General features: G+C 44.4%; 1 protein-coding gene across 1 annotated transcript in view; it reads left to right on the forward strand.

The window, feature by feature from the left end:
- Positions 1-22,500, forward strand: part of map7d2b (MAP7 domain containing 2b) — a gene marked incomplete at its 5' end in the record, with an annotated part of 55,943 nt that overhangs the window by 17,645 nt on the left and 15,798 nt on the right. The window contains one exon of the mRNA XM_080050104.1: positions 4,057-4,155. Coding sequence (XP_079906230.1) covers positions 4,057-4,155 — 99 coding nt within the window. The remainder of the gene's footprint in view (positions 1-4,056; positions 4,156-22,500) is intronic.

The following is a 22,500-nucleotide window of genomic DNA, read 5'->3' on the forward strand; positions in this document are numbered from 1 at the left end:
AGGATGTCCCAATACATGATGTTAAATGCACACTACATACTTTATATCCGATTGCATTTTTAGTGTGCAAACCAGCAGCTTTATGCCTGTTCTTCGGACCCACAATCCTTTGCAGCGGAATCTACGTCACATCATACCACTCACTCACATCAACTGTATTATTATAGACCTACTTCACCGGTGGAAATATGAAGGTGTATTGAACTCTGAGATCCTATGTAGTATAAATGTCAGAAAGAGTGTCTTATGGTCTCACTGTCTAACCCTACAGTTTGCCCAGTTGTGATGTCACAGATAATATCAATCTACGTTGTATAACACAGTCAGTTGTGGTCCAATCTCCATACTGCCATTACATTTAGTATGACAAAAAAAGATTTAGGATGTCCCAATACACACACCCTGCGTTCCAAATCTAATACTCTTTCTTTTTTTCTATTCTACATACTACATCTGATCATAAAAAGAATCTAGTTAGGATGCAGTAGGCATACTATTGGGACATACTTTTACTTACTAATTTCATCATAACATTGCGCCTTGATCGTGCCTCTTGCTTTTATATCCGTCACATCGCTGGTTGTTTTCATATGGAGGCTCCGTCGATGTGACGTCACTTCTGGTGTGCACTGGATTGTGGGTCAGAACCTCCAAAAAGCTGCTGCTGATTTCAACACTAAAAATCACAACCGGATGTACGTAGTAGTAGGGCATCCGGGTATTTCTAAGCATGCTACATCGGACCACATGTATTGGGACATCCTAAATCTTTTTTCTACCATACTTAAAGGTGCAGTGTGTAATATGACATCATCAAGAAAGTTCTACAAAGTTCTAGAATGCAACGCTCCCTGGGTAACCCCAACCCTTTCGAATAATAACAGAAGCTACAGTGGCCTTCAAGGACAAGAACAATTCTAAATTTTAAACAATGCACCTGATGACATTCCAACTATGACACTTTCAAGATGGCGGCACTAGGCCTTGGTCCAAAATATGCAGAAATATGGATATATATGAGATCCTTTCTAAGGAAAAAAAAAATAATAAAAAAAAAAAAATTCAGCTATTATGCACTAAATTAAATGTACTTATGGATATTATAATTACTTTCTACAAAATCTGCTAGGAAATAAAACCCAAAATTCTACACACTGCAGGTTTAATAGCAGTGAAGTATGGGGATTGGAACGGAATATTTTCTTTCGGAACGTCAACAGACAGAAGGCCACAGCGCCACCATCTAGACTAAAGGCTGTAGATCCGGCGGTGCATTCATAACGACATCAATTATTCACACAGTATATCCACCCAAAGGCCCTACGAACCTGTGTGTGTGTGTGTGTGCGTGCGTCTGTATGTCTGTCTGTCTGTCTGTGTGTGCGTGTGCGTGTGTGTGTTTGCATAGTGTGTGTGTGTGTGTGATTGTGTGTGTGTGTGTGTGTGTGCGTGTGTGTGTGTGTGTGCGTGTGTGTGCGTGCGTGTGTGTGTGGGACAGACCTAGGATCAGTTTTGTTTGGCTCCGGCCCGGCGGACTGGCTCAGAAGCACAGAATGCTCACTGCAGCAAAATACAGCAGCGTGTCATCTTACAAGACCCAGATTAAAGGACACAGACTCACTAAAGAGACAGTGTGTGTGTGTGTGTGTGTGTGTGTGTGTGTGTGTGTGCGTGTGTGTGTGTGTGTCAAGGTGCTCCACTTTAAAATACTGTAGCTGCCTAAACCAGGATGTTCAGTTGTTGTCTTTTCTATATCACAAATGACTCTTTCGTTACATGCTTTAGGTTCTGAAAATAGGGGAGAAATATGGATATATATATATTTTTTGGGCATGTTTATGCTTTATTGATAGTGTAGAGACAGAGTTGAAATGGGGCAGAGAGGGGAGTGACATGCAGAGAACGACCGCGGGCCGGAATCGAACCCGGGTCCGCTGCTGGCCGAGGCCCATGGGGGGGGGGCGCCCTACCAACTGAGCTAAGGACGCCCCCATTTGGAAGAAATATGGAGTTGATTGAGTTAGCGATTCTGGAGAACACTAGTTGATTTTTTTGTGTTATCCAAATCAGTGGTTATCTCACGATCTGCTAGCTGTCTGTAGGCTCGGGGCGACTGTGGCTCAGTTGGTAGAGCGGGTCGGCCGATGATCAAAGGGTTGGAGGTTCGATCCCCGCCCTGCCACCTGTGTCATAGTTGTTGTGTCCTTGGGCAAGACACTTCACCCACCTTGCCTCGTGTGAATGTCGATAGTTAGCCTGCTGCTATCGGTGTATGAATGTGTGTGTGAATGGTAACGTGGGAAAGGAAAACAGGTCTCCCTTGTAAAAGAGTCTTCGGTCTCAATGGGATTTACCTGTGGAAATAAAGGTTAAAAGGTCTTATAGCTTTGGATGTAATATCTTGATAAATTAGTGCTTCTCTTTGTGTGTCCTTGTTATGCATACGCTCTGTGTGTGTGTGTGTGTGTGTGTGTGTGTGTGTGTGTGTGTGTGTGTGTGTGTGTGTGTGCGCATGTGTGTGTGTGTCCTTGTTATGCATACACTCTGTGTGTGTGTGTGTGTGTGTGTGTGTGTGTGTGTGTACGGATGTGTGTGTGTCCTTGTTATGCATACGCTCTGTGTGTGTGTGTGTGTGTGTGTGTGTGTTTATGTGCATGTGTGTCCTTGTTAAGCATACGCTCTGTGTGTGTGTGTGTGTGTGTGTGTGTGTGTGTGTGCATGTGTGTGTGTGTCCTTGTTAAGCATACGTTCTGTGTGTGTGTGTGTGTGTGTTTGTGTGCATGTGTGTGTGTGTGTCCTTGTTAAGCATACGCTCTGTGTGTGTGTGTGTGTGTGTGTGTGTGTGTGTGTGTGTGTGTGTGTGTGTGTGTGTGTGTGTGTGTGTGTGTGTGTCCTTGTTATGCATACATTCTGTGTGTGTCTGTGTGGGTGTGTGTGCGTGTGTGTGTGTGTGTGTGTGTGTGTGTGTGTGTGTGTGTGTGTGTGTGTGTCCTTGTTATGCATACGTCCTGTGTGTGTGTGTAAAGGTTGTAGGCTCCTGGGATAGCGATGTCATGTGGTCGACCAGGTGTTTGTCTGAGCTGAAATATCTCATTAGCTGTTTGGTGGATTTTACTTGAGACGGTGTGACACTCAGGGTCCCACGAGGAATAAATAATGATTTGAATTTTCCTCTGTCAGCCCTGTGAGGGTTTGTGGCCCAGAGAATGGAAATCTCCACGAATATTTCTTTGTATTCCTTTAAACCTGCAGTGTGTAGAATTTTGGGTTTTATTTCCTAGCAGATTTTGTAGAAAGTAATTATGATATCCATAAGTACATTTCATTTAGTGCATAATGGCTGAAAAAAATGTTTTGAATTATAATTTTTTCCCTTTGAAAGGGTCTCATATATGTCCATGTTTCTGCATATTTTGGACCAAGGCCTAGTGCCGCCATCTTGAAAGTGTCATAGTTGGAATGTCATCAGGTGCATTGTTTAAAATTTAGAATTGTTCTTGTCCTTGAAGGCCACTGTAGCTTCTGTTATTATTCTAAAGGGTTGGGGTTACCCAGGGAGCGTTGCATTCTAGAACTTTGTAGAACTTTCTTGATGATGTCATATTACACACTGCACCTTGTGTCTACGTGATGGAAATGTGTATATATACGATGCATGAGGCCCATACTATCTAGTGTTTAGTATGGTAGAAAAAAGATATTTAGGATGTCCCGATTAGTGTGGCCAGATTTAGTATGGTTAGAAATACCCGGATGCCGACTACATCCGGCTGAGATTTTTAGTGTTGAAATCAGCATCCGATTTGGGGCGATTCTGACCCACAATCCAGTGCGAACCGGAAGTGACGTCACATCGACGGAGCCTCCGTATGAAAACAAACTGGACGGTTGCTATTACCTGTTTCTGTTTGTATGTCGTTGTGTTAGTTTGGGCGTGTGTGGGTTTGTGTGTGTGTGTGTGTGTGTGTGTGTGGGTGTGTGTGTGTGTGTGTGTGTTTAGTTTGCGTGAGTGCATAACGCTTTTGCTTTCTCCGCTCTGCTTCGCCTGTTGCCCAGGTAACCATGGTAACCCTAAGACCCCGCCCTGCCCTGCCATTGGCTGCGCTCTGCCCAATGAGCTCCCTGCTGCTTCCAACGCCAGCCAATCCCGTAACGGTACAGAGACCACATGACTGTGTGTGTGTGTGTGTGTCGCGCTCATATCGCTCCCCACCACCACATATGTTCCCTCTGTCTGCATTGGCTGTTTTAATCCTGTGTTAACAACGTATGTGTGTGTGTGTGTGTGTGTGTCGCGCTCATATCGTTCCCCACCACATGACTGTGTTTGTGTCGCGCTCAAATCGTTCCCCATCACTCTGTGTGTCGTGCTCATATCGGTCCCCATCACTCAGTGTGTTGCGCTCAAATCGCTCCCCACCAAATGACTGTGTGTGTGTCGCACTCAAATCGCTCCCCACCACTTGACTGTGTGTGTCGCGCTCATGTCACTCCCCACCCAAACATGAACCCTGCAGCAGTTCCCTCTGTCTGCATGTGCGTGGACGTACTGTGTGTGTGCCGTCTGTCTCATTGGCTGGTGTTTTATATCGTGTGTTTACGACGTCTTTGTGTGCTGTGTTTGCTGATTAATCCAGAGCAGTGTTGGGGATAAATAAACGTTCCAAAGGAAAATTGTTCTTAACGGAACACTTCACCCATACGGAACCGGCGTTCTATCATTATAAAATCACCATCATAATATAATGAATGAGGTTTTTCTTCCCTCAGTCTTCCCACAGTTTTTTCTTCAGTCTTCGCTTGGCCCAGCTGTCCTGTTAATCCTAACTCTATGTGTGATGTCACACGTAGGAAAATGTAGGGTGAGACAGTGAGACCATAAAACACTCTTTTTGCCTTTTCTCAGGCTAGGATGAACCGATTTCTAATTTTTTTGCACATTTATACTACATAGGATCTCAGAGTTCAATACACCTTCATATTTCCACCGGTGAAGTAGGTCTTTAACCAACTCATTTGTTGATGGCTTGAAGCTCTTGTCTATATCACATCAAATCAGTTTTATTTGTATAGCCCAAAATCACAGATGCATTTGTCTCAGTGGGCTTTACATTCCATACAATATGATATATGATACAATATGACACCCTGCCCTTCATATTTCCACCGGTGAAGTCGGCCTTTAAGGCGAGACACTGCAGACGAATGGGTACAATTTTTTAATTTGATACATCTACAAATATGTACAGGTCTTAAAAATGCATTTTTCTGCATGTTTTCCAAGAACAAAATGTCTCATAAATCAGACAATGAACAACATATGAACAAATCCTTCTGTAATAACCTTCAGAATAGTGCTGAGAATGATTATGGAAAGTTTAGTTGATGTAAGAGCTTTAGAAGTCGAGATTTTTCTGACTGTATGTGTACATATTGTTTTTGTGTTTCTGTGTCAGTTTACGGCATTTGCGGTGTTTTCGACTTATGCCCCTACTCTGTGTGCTAATGAGTGTCTGGTTTATAACCCTCACAACACATAGACACACACACACACACACACACACACACACACACACACACGCCCTTACCAAAACAAAGGGCTGCTACGCTTCCTATCTTCCTGGCCAAGGGCTGTGTTTAGTGATGCGTACATCAGCAGTAGGGAACCTAGTCCCTCGACACACACACACACACACACACACACACACACACACGCACACACGCACACACGCACACACGCACACACACAGCATTCATCATTCCAGACATTTACCCTGAAGCTGTCTGGTAAAGTTATTAGACCCCACCTTCACCCAGGCCGGTGCTATCAGTACAAAACACACACACACACACACACACACACACACACACACACACACACACACACACACACACACACACACACACACACACACACACACACACACACACACACACACACACACACACACACACACACACACACACACACACACGCCAGCCATTTCCAATCATCCCTGTCCCATATCACAGAAGCAGCCGCCGAGAAATCCATGTTTTGTTTTGCTTTTGCTACCGACCGAAAAAAGCACAATCTGTCTGTCTGTCTGTCTGTCTGTGTGTCTGTCTGTCTGTCTGTCTGTCTCTCTGTCTGTATGTCTGTCTGTCTGTGTGTCCTTATGTGTGTGTGTCTGTCTGTCTGTCTGTCTGTCTGTCTGTCTGTCTCTCTGTCTGTCTGTCTGTATGTCTGTCTGTATGTCTGTCTGTATGTGTGTCTGTCTCTCTGTCTGTCTTTCTAAAAAAAAATCCTGATACATAGGCAGAGGGTTGAACTGATATAAATATTCATTGATAAATAAATAAATAAATAATAATGCTTGAAAACATGTCTGGGTTTGACTCTTTTCCTGCGTTCCAATCCCCATACTTCCCTATTTAGTATTCCAGAAAAAGATTTAGGATGTCCCAATACATGCAAGTCAATAGTATGCTGAAAATACATAAATGCCCCCACTAACTCCAATTGCATTTTGGAGTATTCATCTTTATTCTTGACAATGAAAAAAAAAATTCTTACTCATCTGATTTTTTTTTTCTCTCCCGTGGCCCTAAAACTCTTCTGTACTTTAGTATGTAGTGTAGTAAAAAGAAACAGTGGTTGCGTTCCGAATCGCATACTTTCTACTATATAGTATGTAGAAAAAAGATTTAGGATGTCCCGATTCTTGTTGCCAGATTTAGGATGGTTAGAAGTACCCGGATGTCCTACTTCATGCGGCCAAGATTGTTAGTGTTGAAAACTGCATCCTATTTGGGCGATTCTGACCCACAATCCAGTGCGCACGTGAAGTGACGTCACATCGACAAAGCCTCCATATGAAAAGAAACGGGGATGCAACGGATATAAAAAGAGGCAAGATCAAGGTGCAATGTTATGATGAAATAAGAGAGTAAAGTATGTCCCAATAGTATGCCTACTGCATCCTAACTAGATTCTTTTTATCGTCGGATGTAGTATGTAGAATAGAAAAAAGAAAGAGTATGCGATTCGGAACGCAACCAGGGTTTTTCTGACTTCTGATCCTCCCTCTTCTTCTCTTTGAGTTATTTTGGCAGTTGTCAAAGGATGAACCCGTGCATTACCGCCCTCCACTGGTTTGGAGGGTTATACCACCATCAATTTGGAGGGTCATGTTTGAAGAGAGGGGGAGCAATTTAGGTCTGATTAAGAGCAGCTGTGACCATAGTGTTGGGCCTTTTTAAAACCAGCCCATTCAAAGTGATGGTAAGCAGCCAACCACGCGAGTCATCCTGCACCCATTTTATCTTTCACAGCTGTCCAAAGCTGTACCAGTAGTAGCCTAGGTTTACTCTGATCCTGTAGAGACGGGCTAAGTTCAGTTACATAAGCTCTTGAGTTATATGGAACAGGAAGCATTTGTCAGTTAAACAATTCTTACAACCACATTTCATTTGAAAAACACAGGAGACTTTATCAGTTAAGAGGTTTATTCAAGGCAGACATAACACCACATAGCCTCCATCTTGGGAGGAATTGTTCCTTTCACTACTTAAAGACTCAATGCAACCAGTCAAGCCCCCGATGTGGACAGACAGGTCTTGGTTACCGGGTTCCTCAAACTGACTGCTTGAGCTGAGGTAGAAAGGTTGTCGGCCTCCGTCAGGTTGTCACTGGTGGTCATGAGCAGTCTGGGTCATATTAACAGCCATCTGGTTGCTTTTGGCGTCGTCAACTTGTGCCCAAGCCGTCTGGTTACTTTTGGCCATCTGGTTGCTTTTGGCGTCGTCAACTTGTGCCCAAGCCGTCTGGTTGCTTTTGGCCATCTGGTTGCTTTTGGCGTCGTCAACTTGTGGCCAAGCCGTCTGGTTGCTTTTGGCCATCTGGTTGCTTTTGGCGTCGTCAATTTGTGCCCAAGCCGTCTGGTTGCTTTTGGCCATCTGGTTGCTTTTGGCGTCGTCAACTTGTGCCCAAGCCGTCTGGTTGCTTTTGGCCATCTGGTTGCTTTTGGTGTCGTCAGCTTGTGCCCAAGCCGTCTGGTTGCTTTTGGCCATCTGGTTGCTTTTGGTGTCGTCAGCTTGTGCCCAAGCCGTCTGGTTGCTTTTGGCCATCTGGTTGCTTTTGGCGTCGCCAACTTGTGCCCAAGCCGTCTGGTTGCTTTTGGCCATCTGGTTGCTTTTGGCCATCTGGTTGCTTTTGGCGTCGTCAGCTTGTGCCCAAGCCGTCTGGTTGCTTTTGGCCATCTGGTTGCTTTTGGCGTCGTCAACTTGTGCCCAAGCCGTCTGGTTACTTTTGGTCATCTGGTTGCTTTTGGCGTCGTCAACTTGTGCCCAAGCCGTCTGGTTGCTTTTGGCCATCTGGTTGCTTTTGGCATCGCCAACTTGTGCCCAAGCCGTCTGGTTGCTTTTGGCCATCTGGTTGCTTTTGGCGTCGTCAGCTTGTGCCCAAGCCGTCTGGTTGCTTTTGGCCATCTGGTTGCTTTTGGCGTCGTCAGCTTGTGCCCAAGCCGTCTGGTTGCTTTTGGCCATCTGGTTACTTTTGGCATCGCCAACTTGTGCCCAAGCCGTCTGGTTGCTTTTGGCCATCTGGTTGCTTTTGGCGTCGTCAGCTTGTGCCCAAGCCGTCTGGTTGCTTTTGGCCATCTGGTTGCTTTTGGCGTCGTCAGCTTGTGCCCAAGCCGTCTGGTTGCTTTTGGCGTCGTCAGCTTGTGCCCAAGCCGTCTGGTTGCTTTTGGCCATCTGGTTGCTTTTGGCGTCGTCAACTTGTGCCCAAGCCGTCTGGTTGCTTTTGGTCATCTGGTTGCTTTTGGCGTCGTCAACTTGTGCCCAAGCCGTCTGGTTGCTTTTGGCCATCTGGTTGCTTTTGGCGTCGTTAACTTGTGCCCAAGCAGTCTGGTTGCTTTTGGCCATCTGGTTGCTTTTGGCGTCGCTAACTTGTGGCCAAGCCGTCTGGTTGCTTTTGGCCATCTGGTTGCTTTTGGCGTCGTCAACTAGTGCCATTTGTCCTGAAAAATACATTTTAACAACAAGCAAGTGTGGGTAACTTAAGAGAAACTAAGTGACAACACTACCAAAAAGACACATGAACAGACTTAAAGATGCCGTAAGATAAAAGCCTAATTGTAGGCTACACATTACTTAAGTTCAAACCAAAGCTCTAAATAGGCCTACGACATGTTATGGTCCATGGGGCTTTTGACACCGTTGGACTATCAAACAATTGCACAGACACCAAAGTATAATATTAAAAGATTAGTTAACCATGTGGTGAGGCAAAATCAAACCTGCCAAGTTAAAGTGTGCCAGTAGGCTTGCACAGAAACTTCTCACCTTTTTCAGCATTCTGCTTTTTCATCATTGTTGAGTTCAGAATTTCAGAGGTGGTCTCAGTGGTAGAGTTATTATCTGTAGCACAAAACAAATTAAAGTCAGTCAGAAGAAGCCTCTCTTCAAAAAGATTTCAATAATGTTAAAGTCAGATTTATTCATATCGCACATTTAAAAAAAAAACATTAGTTGACCAAAGTGCTGTACAAGATACAATACTAAACAAATAGGCCCAAGTCCTTACCTTCCATTCCATCCTGCAGCCCATGATCCAAGTTGAGTGTGTCACCAACTGGCAAACAGGAGCCTATGGACAATTCATTTATTTATTAAATGCTAGTTATTCTGATAAGTGGCTGCTGATAAAGATTTACTTTTAAAATGAGATCGTCATGCTTGAATTAAGAGATTAAGTTATGCCAAAACCTTTCGTAGTAACCAACAGATATTGTCTAGAAACATGTAACCTTACTGTTGTACTTGTTATATCCTACTGCCACTTTCAAGGCAAAGCAAGTTTATTTATATAGCACAATTCAGACACGAGGCCATTCAAAGTGCTTTACAGGGGCAAGATTAAAATACATAATACACATTAGAAAAGCGAATGAAGATAAATAACACATTCATTTACAACACAATTTGTATAAATAAGAATAAATGTCATACAAACCTTTGGAAAGCCAGACGGTCAGCAGCACAGAACCAAGCAAAGCCCCAACAGCTGCCATTGCTTCAGTCGTCAAGAGAAAATGCTACCTGAGCCACATGGGCTGGTTTTAAAAAGGCCCAACACTATGGTCCCAGCTGCTCTTAATCAGACCTAAATTGCATCTCTCTTCAAACATGACCCTCCAAATTGATGGTGATATAACCCTCCAAACCAGTGGAGGGCGGTAATGCACCAGTTCATCCTTTGACAACTGCCAAAATAACTCAAAGAGAAGAAGAAGAGGGAGGATCAGAAGAAGAAGTCAGAATAAGACAAACCCAGTCATGTTATTAAGCTTTATTTATTTATTTATTTATTTTTAATTCTTTGTCAATTAATGAATATTTATATCAGTTCAACCCTCTGCCTATGTATCAGGATTTTTTTTAGAAAGACAGACAGAGAGACAGACACACATACAGACAGACATACAGACAGACAGACAGACAGACAGACAGACAGACAGACAGACAGACGGATAGACGGATAGATTCAAAAAAGTCACCTGTGACCCTCGTGACACCGGAAGTGTTTCTACAGAGGATCTGATCCTTTCATCTTCTCGCGACGCAGTAGAGTACCGTTTGCGGACAATCGTTCGTGTTTTTGGAAGGATCGTGCTTCTGACGGTGTGCAGCCTCGCGACCAAAGAGGTCGGAGTAACGGGTGAGCTCGTCCTCCAGGGGCTGTTTAGCTGTGTAGCGCTGAAGGAGCTATCGCCGCTACTTTGATGGTGGGTCAGCTTAATTGGCTTTCCCCCACTGTGTGTAGCCGCTAAAATATAGCTTCCCTTGTGATTTCCTTTGATAGAGACAGCTCGGCTGTTTTCTGAATTGCCACATTTTTTGTCTGGTAAACTCCCCACTGACAGGAGGGACCTCCTGTCACAGCTGGGGGGTCAGATCTGGCATCCTGACCCACGTCGCCTTCAGCTCTGGGCTTGGCCACTACAGGGCCCGACTCACTGCTGAGTGATTGCACCTTCAGGGCTACTGTCCTGAATGCCAGGGCAGCATCAACCAGGAGCCAGTTTGGGAACAGGTGGAAACTGTTCTCCAATTGGTGTGCAGCTAGAGCTGTGTCCCCTGTTCTGGAGTTCTGCAGCCCCTCCTGCATAGTAGCTGCTCTCACTCCACCTTGAGAGTTGAGGTGGCTGTTATCTGCTCCCCTACACGAGGGGGTTGATGGTGCCACGGTAGGATGCCACAGGTTAAGGTCCCTCTTTCATTGAGGGGCTTTGAGGCTGCGTCCCCCTAGGGCCCCGAGGGCTCTGGCATGGGACCTCCCACTGGTCCTGGAGGCCTTGTCACCTCCCTCTAAGCCTTCGGTCCAGAGGTAGTTGAGGTGGCTGTCCATGAGGGAAGCAATTTCACTCACCTTAGCCCCTGCAAAGCGTGTCGGGGAGTTGCATGCCCTATCTGGGAACGGTACATGCCGGAGGTGTAACTCCGGCTCATGTATCACCCTGTGGCCGAAGGCTGCGTTCCCGCCAAGTCGCTTCCACGCAGCCACCTTAGCCAGCACATCCAGCTGGCACGCTTGCCCCCCCAGCTGAGGAGGGCAGGTCTGAGCTACTGTGCCCGATGCGGGCTCTTTGGGCTTATATTTCTGCTACCACCTGTATTCGTCAGTTGGAGCAGCTCTTTGTTTGCTATTGTGGCCCTAACAAGGGCCAGGCTCTAAACAAAGCAGGGGCTGTCCCACTGGATTGTTCATACCATTGCACATGTCCATGGGACCAGTGGACGCCCCCCGCCATCCATTCAACCAGGAGTGTCTCAGCATCATGGGCTGCCCTGAGGACCATCTGTGCCAAGGCATCGCCTAGCACATTTTCCAGGTTTTCAACGTCGCCATTCCCCATCCAATGGGGTGGTCCTATGCCAAGCTCTGCTGTCTCCAACCAGTGAGCTGGTTGCTTGGATTCTTCGTGACGATGTTGGTATTGGCCATCCAGTGCTTAATGCACCGCCTCTGGCGGTCAGTAAGGATGAAATAGAACGCAGAGTTACGTATGCAACTCCGGTTCTATGAATCCTGTATGACCGCCAGAGTAACAGGTCACTCAGAAGTCTCGTGGTTCGCGAGAAGATTCTGTGAACAGATCCTCCGTAGACACCGGGCTATATAGCCCTTCCGGTGTCACAGGGGACTTTTTTGATATAGGTACTCGAACTGCGCATGCGCTAGATGGATATATCCAGTGCTTAATGCACCGCCTCTGGCGGTCATCCAGGATTCATAGTACCGGAGTTACATACGTCACTCTGCGGTTTATGTTAGGGCTAGTGTAAGGGTTGGGGTTAGGCATTTAGTTTTGATGGTTAGGGTTAGAGTAAGGGGCTAGGGAATAGGGTTAGGGTTAGAGTAAGGGGCTAGGGAATGCATTATGTAAATGAATGTACCAAAAATCAAGTGAGAAAACAAACACTTTACAGCTACTGAAGCCTAAAACTTTTTTTGTTGAGAAATAACCTTTAAGTGGGACTAGGACTGTATAGAAAAAAATAGGCTAATGCAGTCAGATAATGGAGAGGGGCCTATTTGTTCATAAACATCCACAAATCAAGTCAATTAGTCATTTTAAAATATTAAAAAAATTATACGATACATGGATACAAACAACCTATAGACAGTAACCGATGGCCTTCACCACACGGTTAATTGTTTTAGGCCCATTTTAAAAACAGAGGGCCTGAGATTCCACCTTGTCTAATCTAGAGAATCAACTTTGTGACTTCAGAGAGATGGTAACCAGCCAACCACGCGAGTCATCCTGCACCCAGTTTATCTTTCACAGCTGTCCAAAGCTGTACCAGTAGTAGCCTAGGTTTACTCTGATCCTGTAGAGACGGGCTAAGTTCAGTTACATAAGCTCTTGAGTTATATGGAACAGGAAGCATTTGTCATTTAAACATTCTTACAACCACATTTCATTTGAAAAACACAGGAAACTTTATCAGTTAAGAGGTTTATTCAAGGCAGACATAACACCACATAGCCTCCATCTTGGGAGGAATTGTTCCTTTCACTACTTAAAGACTCAATGCAACCAGTCAAGCCCCCGATGTGGACAGACAGGTCTTGGTTACCGGGTTCCTCAAACTGACTGCTTGAGCTGAGGTAGAAAGGTTGTCGGCCTCTGTCAGGTTGTCACTGGTGGTCATGAGCAGTCTGGGTCATATTAACAGCCATCGGTTGCTTTTGGCGTCGTCAACTTGTGCCCAAGCCGTCTGGTTACTTTTGGCCATCTGGTTGCTTTTGGCGTCGTCAACTTGTGCCCAAGCCGTCTGGTTGCTTTTGGCCATCTGGTTGCTTTTGGCGTCGTCAACTTGTGCCCAAGCCGTCTGGTTGCTTTTGGCCATCTGGTTGCTTTTGGCGTCGTCAACTTGTGGCCAAGCCGTCTGGTTGCTTTTGGCCATCTGGTTGCTTTTGGCGTCGTCAACTTGTGCCCAAGCCGTCTGGTTGCTTTTGGCCATCTGGTTGCTTTTGGCGTCGTCAGCTTGTGCCCAAGCCGTCTGGTTGCTTTTGGCCATCTGGTTGCTTTTGGCGTCGTTAACTTGTGCCCAAGCAGTCTGGTTGCTTTTGGCCATCTGGTTGCTTTTGGCGTCGCCAACTTGTGCCCAAGCCGTCTGGTTGCTTTTGGCGTCGTCAGCTTGTGCCCAAGCCGTCTGGTTGCTTTTGGCCATCTGGTTGCTTTTGGCGTCGTCAACTTGTTCCCAAGCCGTCTGGTTACTTTTGGTCATCTGGTTGCTTTTGGCGTCGTCAACTTGTGCCCAAGCCGTCTGGTTGCTTTTGGCCATCTGGTTGCTTTTGGCATCGTCAGCTTGTGCCCAAGCCGTCTGGTTGCTTTTGGCCATCTGGTTGCTTTTGGCGTCGTCAGCTTTTGCCCAAGCCGTCTGGTTGCTTTTGGCCATCTGGTTGCTTTTGGCGTCGTCAACTTGTGCCCAAGCCGTCTGGTTGCTTTTGGCCATCTGGTTGCTTTTGGCGTCGTCAACTTGTGCCCAAGCCGTCTGGTTACTTTTGGCCATCTGGTTGCTTTTGGCGTCGTCAACTTGTGCCCAAGCCGTCTGGTTGCTTTTGGTCATCTGGTTGCTTTTGGCGTCATCAGCTTGTGCCCAAGCCGTCTGGTTGCTTTTGGCCATCTGGTTGCTTTTGGCGTCGTCAGCTTGTGCCCAAGCCGTCTGGTTGCTTTTGGCCATCTGGTTGCTTTTGGCGTCGTTAACTTGTGGCCAAGCCGTCTGGTTGCTTTTGGCCATCTGGTTGCTTTTGGCGTCGTCAACTACTGCCATTTGTCCTGAAAAAGAAAAATACATTTTAACAACAAGCAAGTGAGGGTAACTTAAGAGAAATTAAGTGACAACACTACCAAAAAGACACATGAACAGACTTAAAGATGCCGTAAGATAAAAGCCTAATTGTAGGCTACACATTATTTAAGTTCAAACCAAAGCTCTAAATAGGCCTACGACATGTTATGGTCCATGGGGCTTTTGACACCGTTGGACTATCAAACAATTGCACAGACACCAAAGTATAATATTAAAAGATTAGTTAACTACGTGGTGAGGCAAAATCAAACCTGCCAAGTTAAAGTGTGCCAGTAGGCTTGCACAGAAACTTCTCACCTTTATCAGCATTCTGCTTTTTCATCATCGAGTTCTGCTTCATCATCAGCAAGTTCAGCTTTTTCATCATCATCGTTGAGTTGAGAATTTCAGAGGTGGTCTCAGTGGTAGAGTTATTATCTGTAGCACAAAACAAATTAAAGTTAGTCAGAAGAAGCCTCTCTTCAAAAATATTTCAATAATGTTAAAGTCAAAGTTAAAGTCAAAAATTGTAAATGATCTTGCTCCCCCCCCTCTTAAGAAATTTGTGAGTCTGAGTAGAGCAGACACAAGAGCATCATCTAGAGGGGACTCATTAAGTGTGTTTTGAAGGACCACTTTTGGTCAAAGTGCCTTTTCTGTAAAAACAACAGGGCTATGGAACAGTATTCCTGTAGGTATTAGGCAAAGCAACACACTCAGTAGTTTTAAATCAGGTCTCAAGAAATGGCTAAAAACAAGGCAGCGATGTGAACATTTTTAGTCATTTATCTCATGTTTGGTGTTTTATGTTTACTTTATTATACATCTTGTTTTGGTGTATTCTTTTAACTAGATATGCCTTCTTGGTCATGCAATATTGTGAGCCTATATTTGCACATTGGGCACCTTTTAATTGTATTATCAAATTCTTGTATTATTATTCATTTTAATCCTTTTTGTTTTTAGCTTAACACCAATTCCTGTCCAGGGACTACAGACGAAAATTAGCCATGTGGCTATAATCTGGCTCAATTGTATATAGTGCACTGTCCCTGCTAAATAAACAATAAATGAAATGAAAGTCAGATTTATTCATATAGCACATTTAAAAAAAAACAACATTAGTTGACCAAAGTGCTGTACAAGATACAATACTAAACAAATAGGCCCAAGTCCTTACCTTCCATTCCATCCTGCAGCCCATGATCCAAGTTGAGTGTGTCACCAACTGGCAAACAGGAGCCTATGGACAATTCATTTGTTATTTATTAAATGCTAGTTATTCTGATAAGTGGCTGCAGATAAAGATTTACTTTTAAAATGAGATCTTCATGCTTGAATTAAGATATTAAGTTATGCCAAAACCTTTCGTAGTAACCAACAGATATTGTCTAGAAACATGTAACCTTACTGTTGTACTTGTTATATCCTACTGCCACTTTCAAGGCAAGGCAAGTTTATTTATATAGCACAATTCAGACACGAGGCCATTGAAAGTGCTTTACAGGGGCAAGATTAAAATACATAATACACATTAGAAAAGCGAATGAAGATAAATAACACATTCATTTACAACACAATGTGTATAAATAAGAATAAATGTCATACAAACCTTTGGAAAGCCAGACGGTCAGCAGCACAGAACCAAGCAAAGCCCCAACAGCTGCCATTGCTTCAGTCGTCAAGAGAAAATGCTACCTGAGCCACATGGGCTGGTTTTAAAAAGGCCCAACACTATGGTCCCAGCTGCTCTTAATCAGACCTAAATTGCTCCCTCTCTCTTCAAACATGACCCTCCAAATTGATGGTGGTATAACCCTCCAAACCAGTGGAGGGCGGTAATGCACCGGTTCATCCTTTGACAACTGCCAAAATAACTCTAAGAGAAGAAGAAGAGGGAGGATCAGAAGAAGAAGTCAGAATAAGACAAACCCAGTCATGTTATTAAGCTTTATTTATTTATTTATTTATTTATTTTTAATTCTTTATCAATTAATGAATATTTATATCAGTTCAACCCTCTGCCTATGTATCAGGATTTTTTTTAGAAAGACAGACAGAGAGACATACAGACAGACAGACAGACACACATACGGAATATTGAATATTTTCTGGTTTCTTTAATCCTATTATGACAGTATACTGAAATATCTGTGTGTTTTGGACATAGCAATACATTTGAGGACGTCAACATGGGCTTTGGAAAATGTATCAATTTTTCACCATTTTCTGACATTTTACGGACAACACCAATCAATTAATAATCAATTAATAGAGAAAATAAGCGACAGCTAAATCGATTATCAAAATAATCGTTAGTTGCAGCCCTACTTACTTTTATCCAAAACCGAAGCCTAAAACATTTTTTTTTGAGAGAACCTTTAAGTGGGACTAGGAATAGGACTGTATTGAAAATAAAAAATAAGCTAAAATAGGCTAATGCAGTCAGATAATGGATAGGGGCCTATTTGTTCATAAACATCCACAAATCAAGTCAATTAGTCATTTCAAAATATTTGAAAAAATGATACTATACATGGATATAAACAACCTATAGACAGTAACCGATGGCCTTCACCACACGTTTAATTGTTTTAGGCCCATTTTAAAAACAGAGGGCCTGAGATTCCACCTCGTCTAATCTAGAGAATCAACTTCTTGACTTCAAAGTGATGGTAACCAGCCAACCAAGTGAGTCATCCTGCACCCATTTTATCTTTCACAGCTGTCCAAAGCTGTACCAGTAGTAGCCTAGGTTTACTCTGATCCTGTAGAGACGGGCTAAGTTCAGTTACATAAGCTCTTGAGTTATATGGAACAGGAAGCATTTGTCATGTAAACAATTTTCTTACCACATTTCATTTGAAAAACACTGGAGACTTTATCAGTTAAAGAGGTTTATTCAAGGCAGACATAACACCACATAGCCTCCATCTTGGGAGGAATTGTTCCTTTCACTACTTAAAGACTCAATGCAACCAGTCAAGCCCCCGATGTGGACAGACAGGTCTTGGTTACCGGGTTCCTCAAACTGACTGCTTGAGCTGAGGTAGAAAGGTTGTCGGCCTCTGTCAGGTTGTCACTGGTGGTCATGAGCAGTCTGGGTCATATTAACAGCCATCTGGTTGCTTTTGGCGTCGTCAACTTGTGCCCAAGCCGTCTGGTTGCTTTTGGCCATCTGGTTGCTTTTGGCCATCTGGTTGCTTTTGGCGTCGTCAACTTGTGCCCAAGCCGTCTGGTTGCTTTTGGCCATCTGGTTGCTTTTGGCGTCGTCAACTTGTGCCCAAGCCGTCTGGTTGCTTTTGGCCATCTGGTTGCTTTTGGCGTCGTCAACTTGTGCCCAAGCCGTCTGGTTGCTTTTGGCCATCTGGTTGCTTTTGGCGTCGTCAGCTTGTGCCCAAGCAGTCTGGTTGCTTTTGGCGTCGTCAACTTGTGCCCAAGCCGTCTGGTTGCTTTTGGCCATCTGGTTGCTTTTGGTGTCGTCAGCTTGTGCCCAAGCCGTCTGGTTGCTTTTGGCCATCTGGTTGCTTTTGGCCATCTGGTTGCTTTTGGCGTCGTCAGCTTGTGCCCAAGCCATCTGGTTGCTTTTGGCGTCGTCAGCTTGTGCCCAAGCCGTCTGGTTGCTTTTGGCCATCTGGTTGCTTTTGGCGTCGTCAACTTGTGCCCAAGCCGTCTGGTTACTTTTGGTCATCTGGTTGCTTTTGGCGTCGTCAACTTGTGCCCAAGCCGTCTGGTTGCTTTTGGCCATCTGGTTGCTTTTGGCGTCGTCAGCTTGTGCCCAAGCCGTCTGGTTGCTTTTGGCCATCTGGTTGCTTTTGGCGTCGCCAGCTTGTGCCCAAGCCGTCTGGTTGCTTTTGGCCATCTGGTTGCTTTTGGCGTCGTCAGCTTGTGCCCAAGCCGTCTGGTTGCTTTTGGCCATCTGGTTGCTTTTGGCGTCGTCAACTTGTGGCCAAGCCGTCTGGTTGCTTTTGGCCATCTGGTTGCTTTTGGCGTCGTTAACTTGTGGCCAAGCCGTCTGGTTGCTTTTGGCCATCTGGTTGCTTTTGGCGTCGTCAACTTGTGCCCAAGCCGTCTGGTTGCTTTTGGCCATCTGGTTGCTTTTGGCGTCGTCAACTTGTGCCCAAGCCGTCTGGTTGCTTTTGGCGTCGTCAACTAGTGCCATTTGTCCTGAAAAAGAAAAATACATTTTAACAACAAGCAAGTGAGGGTAACTTAAGAGAAACTAAGTGACAACACTACCAAAAAGACACATGAACAGACTTAAAGATGCCGTAAGATAAAAGCCTAATTGTAGGCTACACATTATTTAAGTTCAAACCAAAGCTCTAAATAGGCCTACGACATGTTATGGTCCATGGGGCTTTTGACACCGTTGGACTATCAAACAATTGCACAGACACCAAAGTATAATATTAAGAGATTAGTTAACCACGTGGCGAGGCAAAATCAAACCTGCCAAGTCAAAGTGTGCCAGTAGGCTTGCACAGAAACTTCTCACCTTTAGCATTCTGCTTTTTCATCATCATTGAGTTCTGCTTTTTCATCATCATCGTTGAGTTCAGAATTTCAGAGGTGGTCTCAGTGGTAGAGTTATTATCTGTAGCACAAAACAAATTAAAGTTAGTCAGAAGAAGCCTCTCTTCAAAAATATTTCAATAATGTTAAAGTCAAAGTCAGATTTATTCATATAGCACATTTAAAAAAAACAACATTAGTTGACCAAAGCGCTGTACAAGATACAATACTAAACAAATAGGCCCAAGTCCTTACCTTCCATTCCATCCTGCAGCCCATGATCCAAGTTGAGTGTGTCACCAACTGGCAAACAGGAGCCTATGGACAATTCATTTGTTATTGATTAAATGCTAGTTATTCTGATAAGTGGCTGCAGATAAAGATTTACTTTTAAAATGAGATCTTCATGCTTGAATTAAGAGATTAAGTTATGCCAAAACCTTTCGTAGTAACCAACAGATATTGTCTAGAAACATGTAACCTTACTGTTGTACTTGTTATATGCTACTGCCACTTTCAAGGCAAGGCAAGTTTATTTATATAGCACAATTCAGACACGAGGCCATTCAAAGTGCTTTACAGGGGCAAGATTAAAATACATAATACACATTAGAAAAGCGAATGACTAGAAATAAAACATTCATTTACAACACAGCTTCAACACAAGTTGTATAAATAAGAATAAATGTCATACAAACCTTTGGAAAGCCAGACGGTCAGCAGCACAGAACCAAGCAAAGCCCCAACAGCTGCCATTGCTTCAGTCGTCAAGAGAAAATGCTACCTGAGCCACATGGGCTGGTTTTAAAAAGGCCCAACACTATGGTCCCAGCTGCTCTAAATCAGACCTAAATTGCATCTCTCTCTCTTCAAACATGAGTTATTTTGGCAGTTGTCAAAGGATGAACTGGTGCATTACCGCCCTCCACTGGTTTGGAGGGTTATACCACCATCAATTTGGAGGGTCATGTTTGAAGAGAGATGCAATTTAGGTCTGATTAAGAGCAGCTGGGACCATAGTGTTGGGCCTTTTTAAAACCAGCCCATGTGGCTCAGGTAGCATTTTCTCTTGACGACTGAAGCAATGGCAGCTGTTGGGGCTTTGCTTGGTTCTGTGCTTGGTTCTGTGCTGCTGACCGTCTGGCTTTCCAAAGGTTTGTATGACATTTATTCTTATTTATACAACTTGTGTTGAAGTAATGTTGTAAATGAATGTTTTATTTCTACTCATTCGCTTTTCTAATGTGTATTATGTATTTTAATCTTGCCCCTGTAAAGCACTTTGAATGGCCTCGTGTCTGAATTGTGCTATATAAATAAACTTGCCTTGCCTTGAAAGTGGCAGTAGGATATAGCAAGTACAACAGTAAGGTTACATGTTTCTAGACAATATCTGTTGGTTACTACGAAAGGTTTTGGCATAACTTAATATCTTAATTCAAGCATGAAGATCTCATTTTAAAAGTAAATCTTTATCAGCAGCCACTTATCAGAATAACTAGCATTTAATAAATAACAAATGAATTGTCCATAGGCTCCTGTTTGCCAGTTGGTGACACACTCAACTTGGATCATGGGCTGCAGGATGGAATGGAAGGTAAGGACTTGGGCCTATTTGTTTAGTATTGTATCTTGTACAGCACTTTGGTCAACTAATGTTGTTTTTTTTAAATGTGCTATATGAATAAATCTGACTTTGACTTTAACATTATTGAAATATTTTTGAAGAGAGGCTTCTTCTGACTAACTTTAATTTGTTTTGTGCTACAGATAATAACTCTACCACTGAGACCACCTCTGAAATTCTGAACTCAACGATGATGATGAAAAAGCAGAATGCTGAAAAAGGTGAGAAGTTTCTGTGCAAGCCTACTGGCACACTTTGACTTGGCAGGTTTGATTTTGCCTCGCCACGTAGTTAACTAATCTTTTAATATTATACTTTGGTGTCTGTGCAATTGTTTGATAGTCCAACGGTGTCAAAAGCCCCATGGACCATAACATGTCGTAGGCCTATTTAGAGCTTTGGTTTGAACTTAAATAATGTGTAGCCTACAATTAGGCTTTTATCTTACGGCATCTTTAAGTCTGTTCATGTGTCTTTTTGGTAGTGTTGTCACTTAATTTCTCTTAAGTTACCCTCGCTTGTTGTTAAAATGTATTTTTCTTTTTCAGGACAAATGGCACTAGTTGACGACGCCAAAAGCAACCAGATGGCCAAAAGCAACCAGACGGCTTGGCCGCAAGATGACCACGCCAAAAGCAACCAGATGGCCAAAAGCAACCAGACGGCTTGGGCAGAGGTTGACGACTCCAAAAGCAACCAGATGGCCAAAAGCAACCAGACGGCTTGGGCGCAAGTTGACGACGCCAAAAGCAACCAGATGGCCAAAAGCAACCAGACGGCTTGGCCGCAAGATGACCACGCCAAAAGCAACCAGATGGCCAAAAGCAACCAGACGGCTTGGGCAGAGGTTGACGACTCCAAAAGCAACCAGATGGCCAAAAGCAACCAGACGGCTTGGGCGCAAGTTGACGACGCCAAAAGCAACCAGATGGCCAAAAGCAACCAGACGGCTTGGGCGCAAGTTGACGACGCCAAAAGCAACCAGATGGCCAAAAGCAACCAGACGGCTTGGGCACAAGTTGACGACGCCAAAAGCAACCAGATGGCCAAAAGCAACCAGACGGCTTGGCCACAAGTTGACGACGCCAAAAGCAACCAGATGGCCAAAAGCAACCAGACGGCTTGGGCACAAGCTGACGACGCCAAAAGCAACCAGATGGCCAAAAGCAACCAGACGGCTTGGGCACAAGTTGACGACGCCAAAAGCAGCCAGATGGCCAAAAGCAACCAGACGGCTTGGGCACAAGTTGACGACGCCAAAAGCAACCAGATGGCCAAAAGCAACCAGACGGCTTGGGCACAAGCTGACGACGCCAAAAGCAACCAGATGGCCAAAAGCAACCAGATGGCCAAAAGCAACCAGACGGCTTGGGCACAAGTTGACGACGCCAAAAGCAACCAGATGGCCAAAAGCAACCAGACGGCTTGGGCACAAGTTGACGACGCCAAAAGCAACCAGATGGCCAAAAGCAACCAGACGGCTTGGGCACAAGTTGACGACGCCAAAAGCAACCAGATGGCCAAAAGCAACCAGACGGCTTGGGCACAAGTTGACGACGCCAAAAGCAACCAGATGGCCAAAAGCAACCAGACGGCTTGGGCACAAGTTGACGACGCCAAAAGCAACCAGATGGCTGTTAATATGACCCAGACTGCTCATGACCACCAGTGACATCCTGACAGAGGCCGACAACCTTTCTACCTCAGCTCAAGCAGTCAGTTTGAGGAACCCGGTAACCAAGACCTGTCTGTCCACATCGGGGGCTTGACTGGTTGCATTGAGTCTTAAGTAGTGAAAGGAACAATTCCTCCCAAGATGGAGGCTATGTGGTGTTATGTCTGCCTTGAATAAACCTCTTAACTGATAAAGTTTCCTGTGTTTTTCAAATGAAATGTTGTTGTAAGAAAATTGTTTACATGACAAATGCTTCCTGTTCCATATAACTCAAGAGCTTATGTAACTGAACTTAGCCCGTCTCTACAGGATCAGAGTAAACCTAGGCTACTACTGG

This window comes from Ammodytes marinus, assembly GCF_949987685.1.
Source record: "Ammodytes marinus genome assembly, chromosome: 21".
NCBI lineage: Eukaryota > Metazoa > Chordata > Actinopteri > Uranoscopiformes > Ammodytidae > Ammodytes > Ammodytes marinus.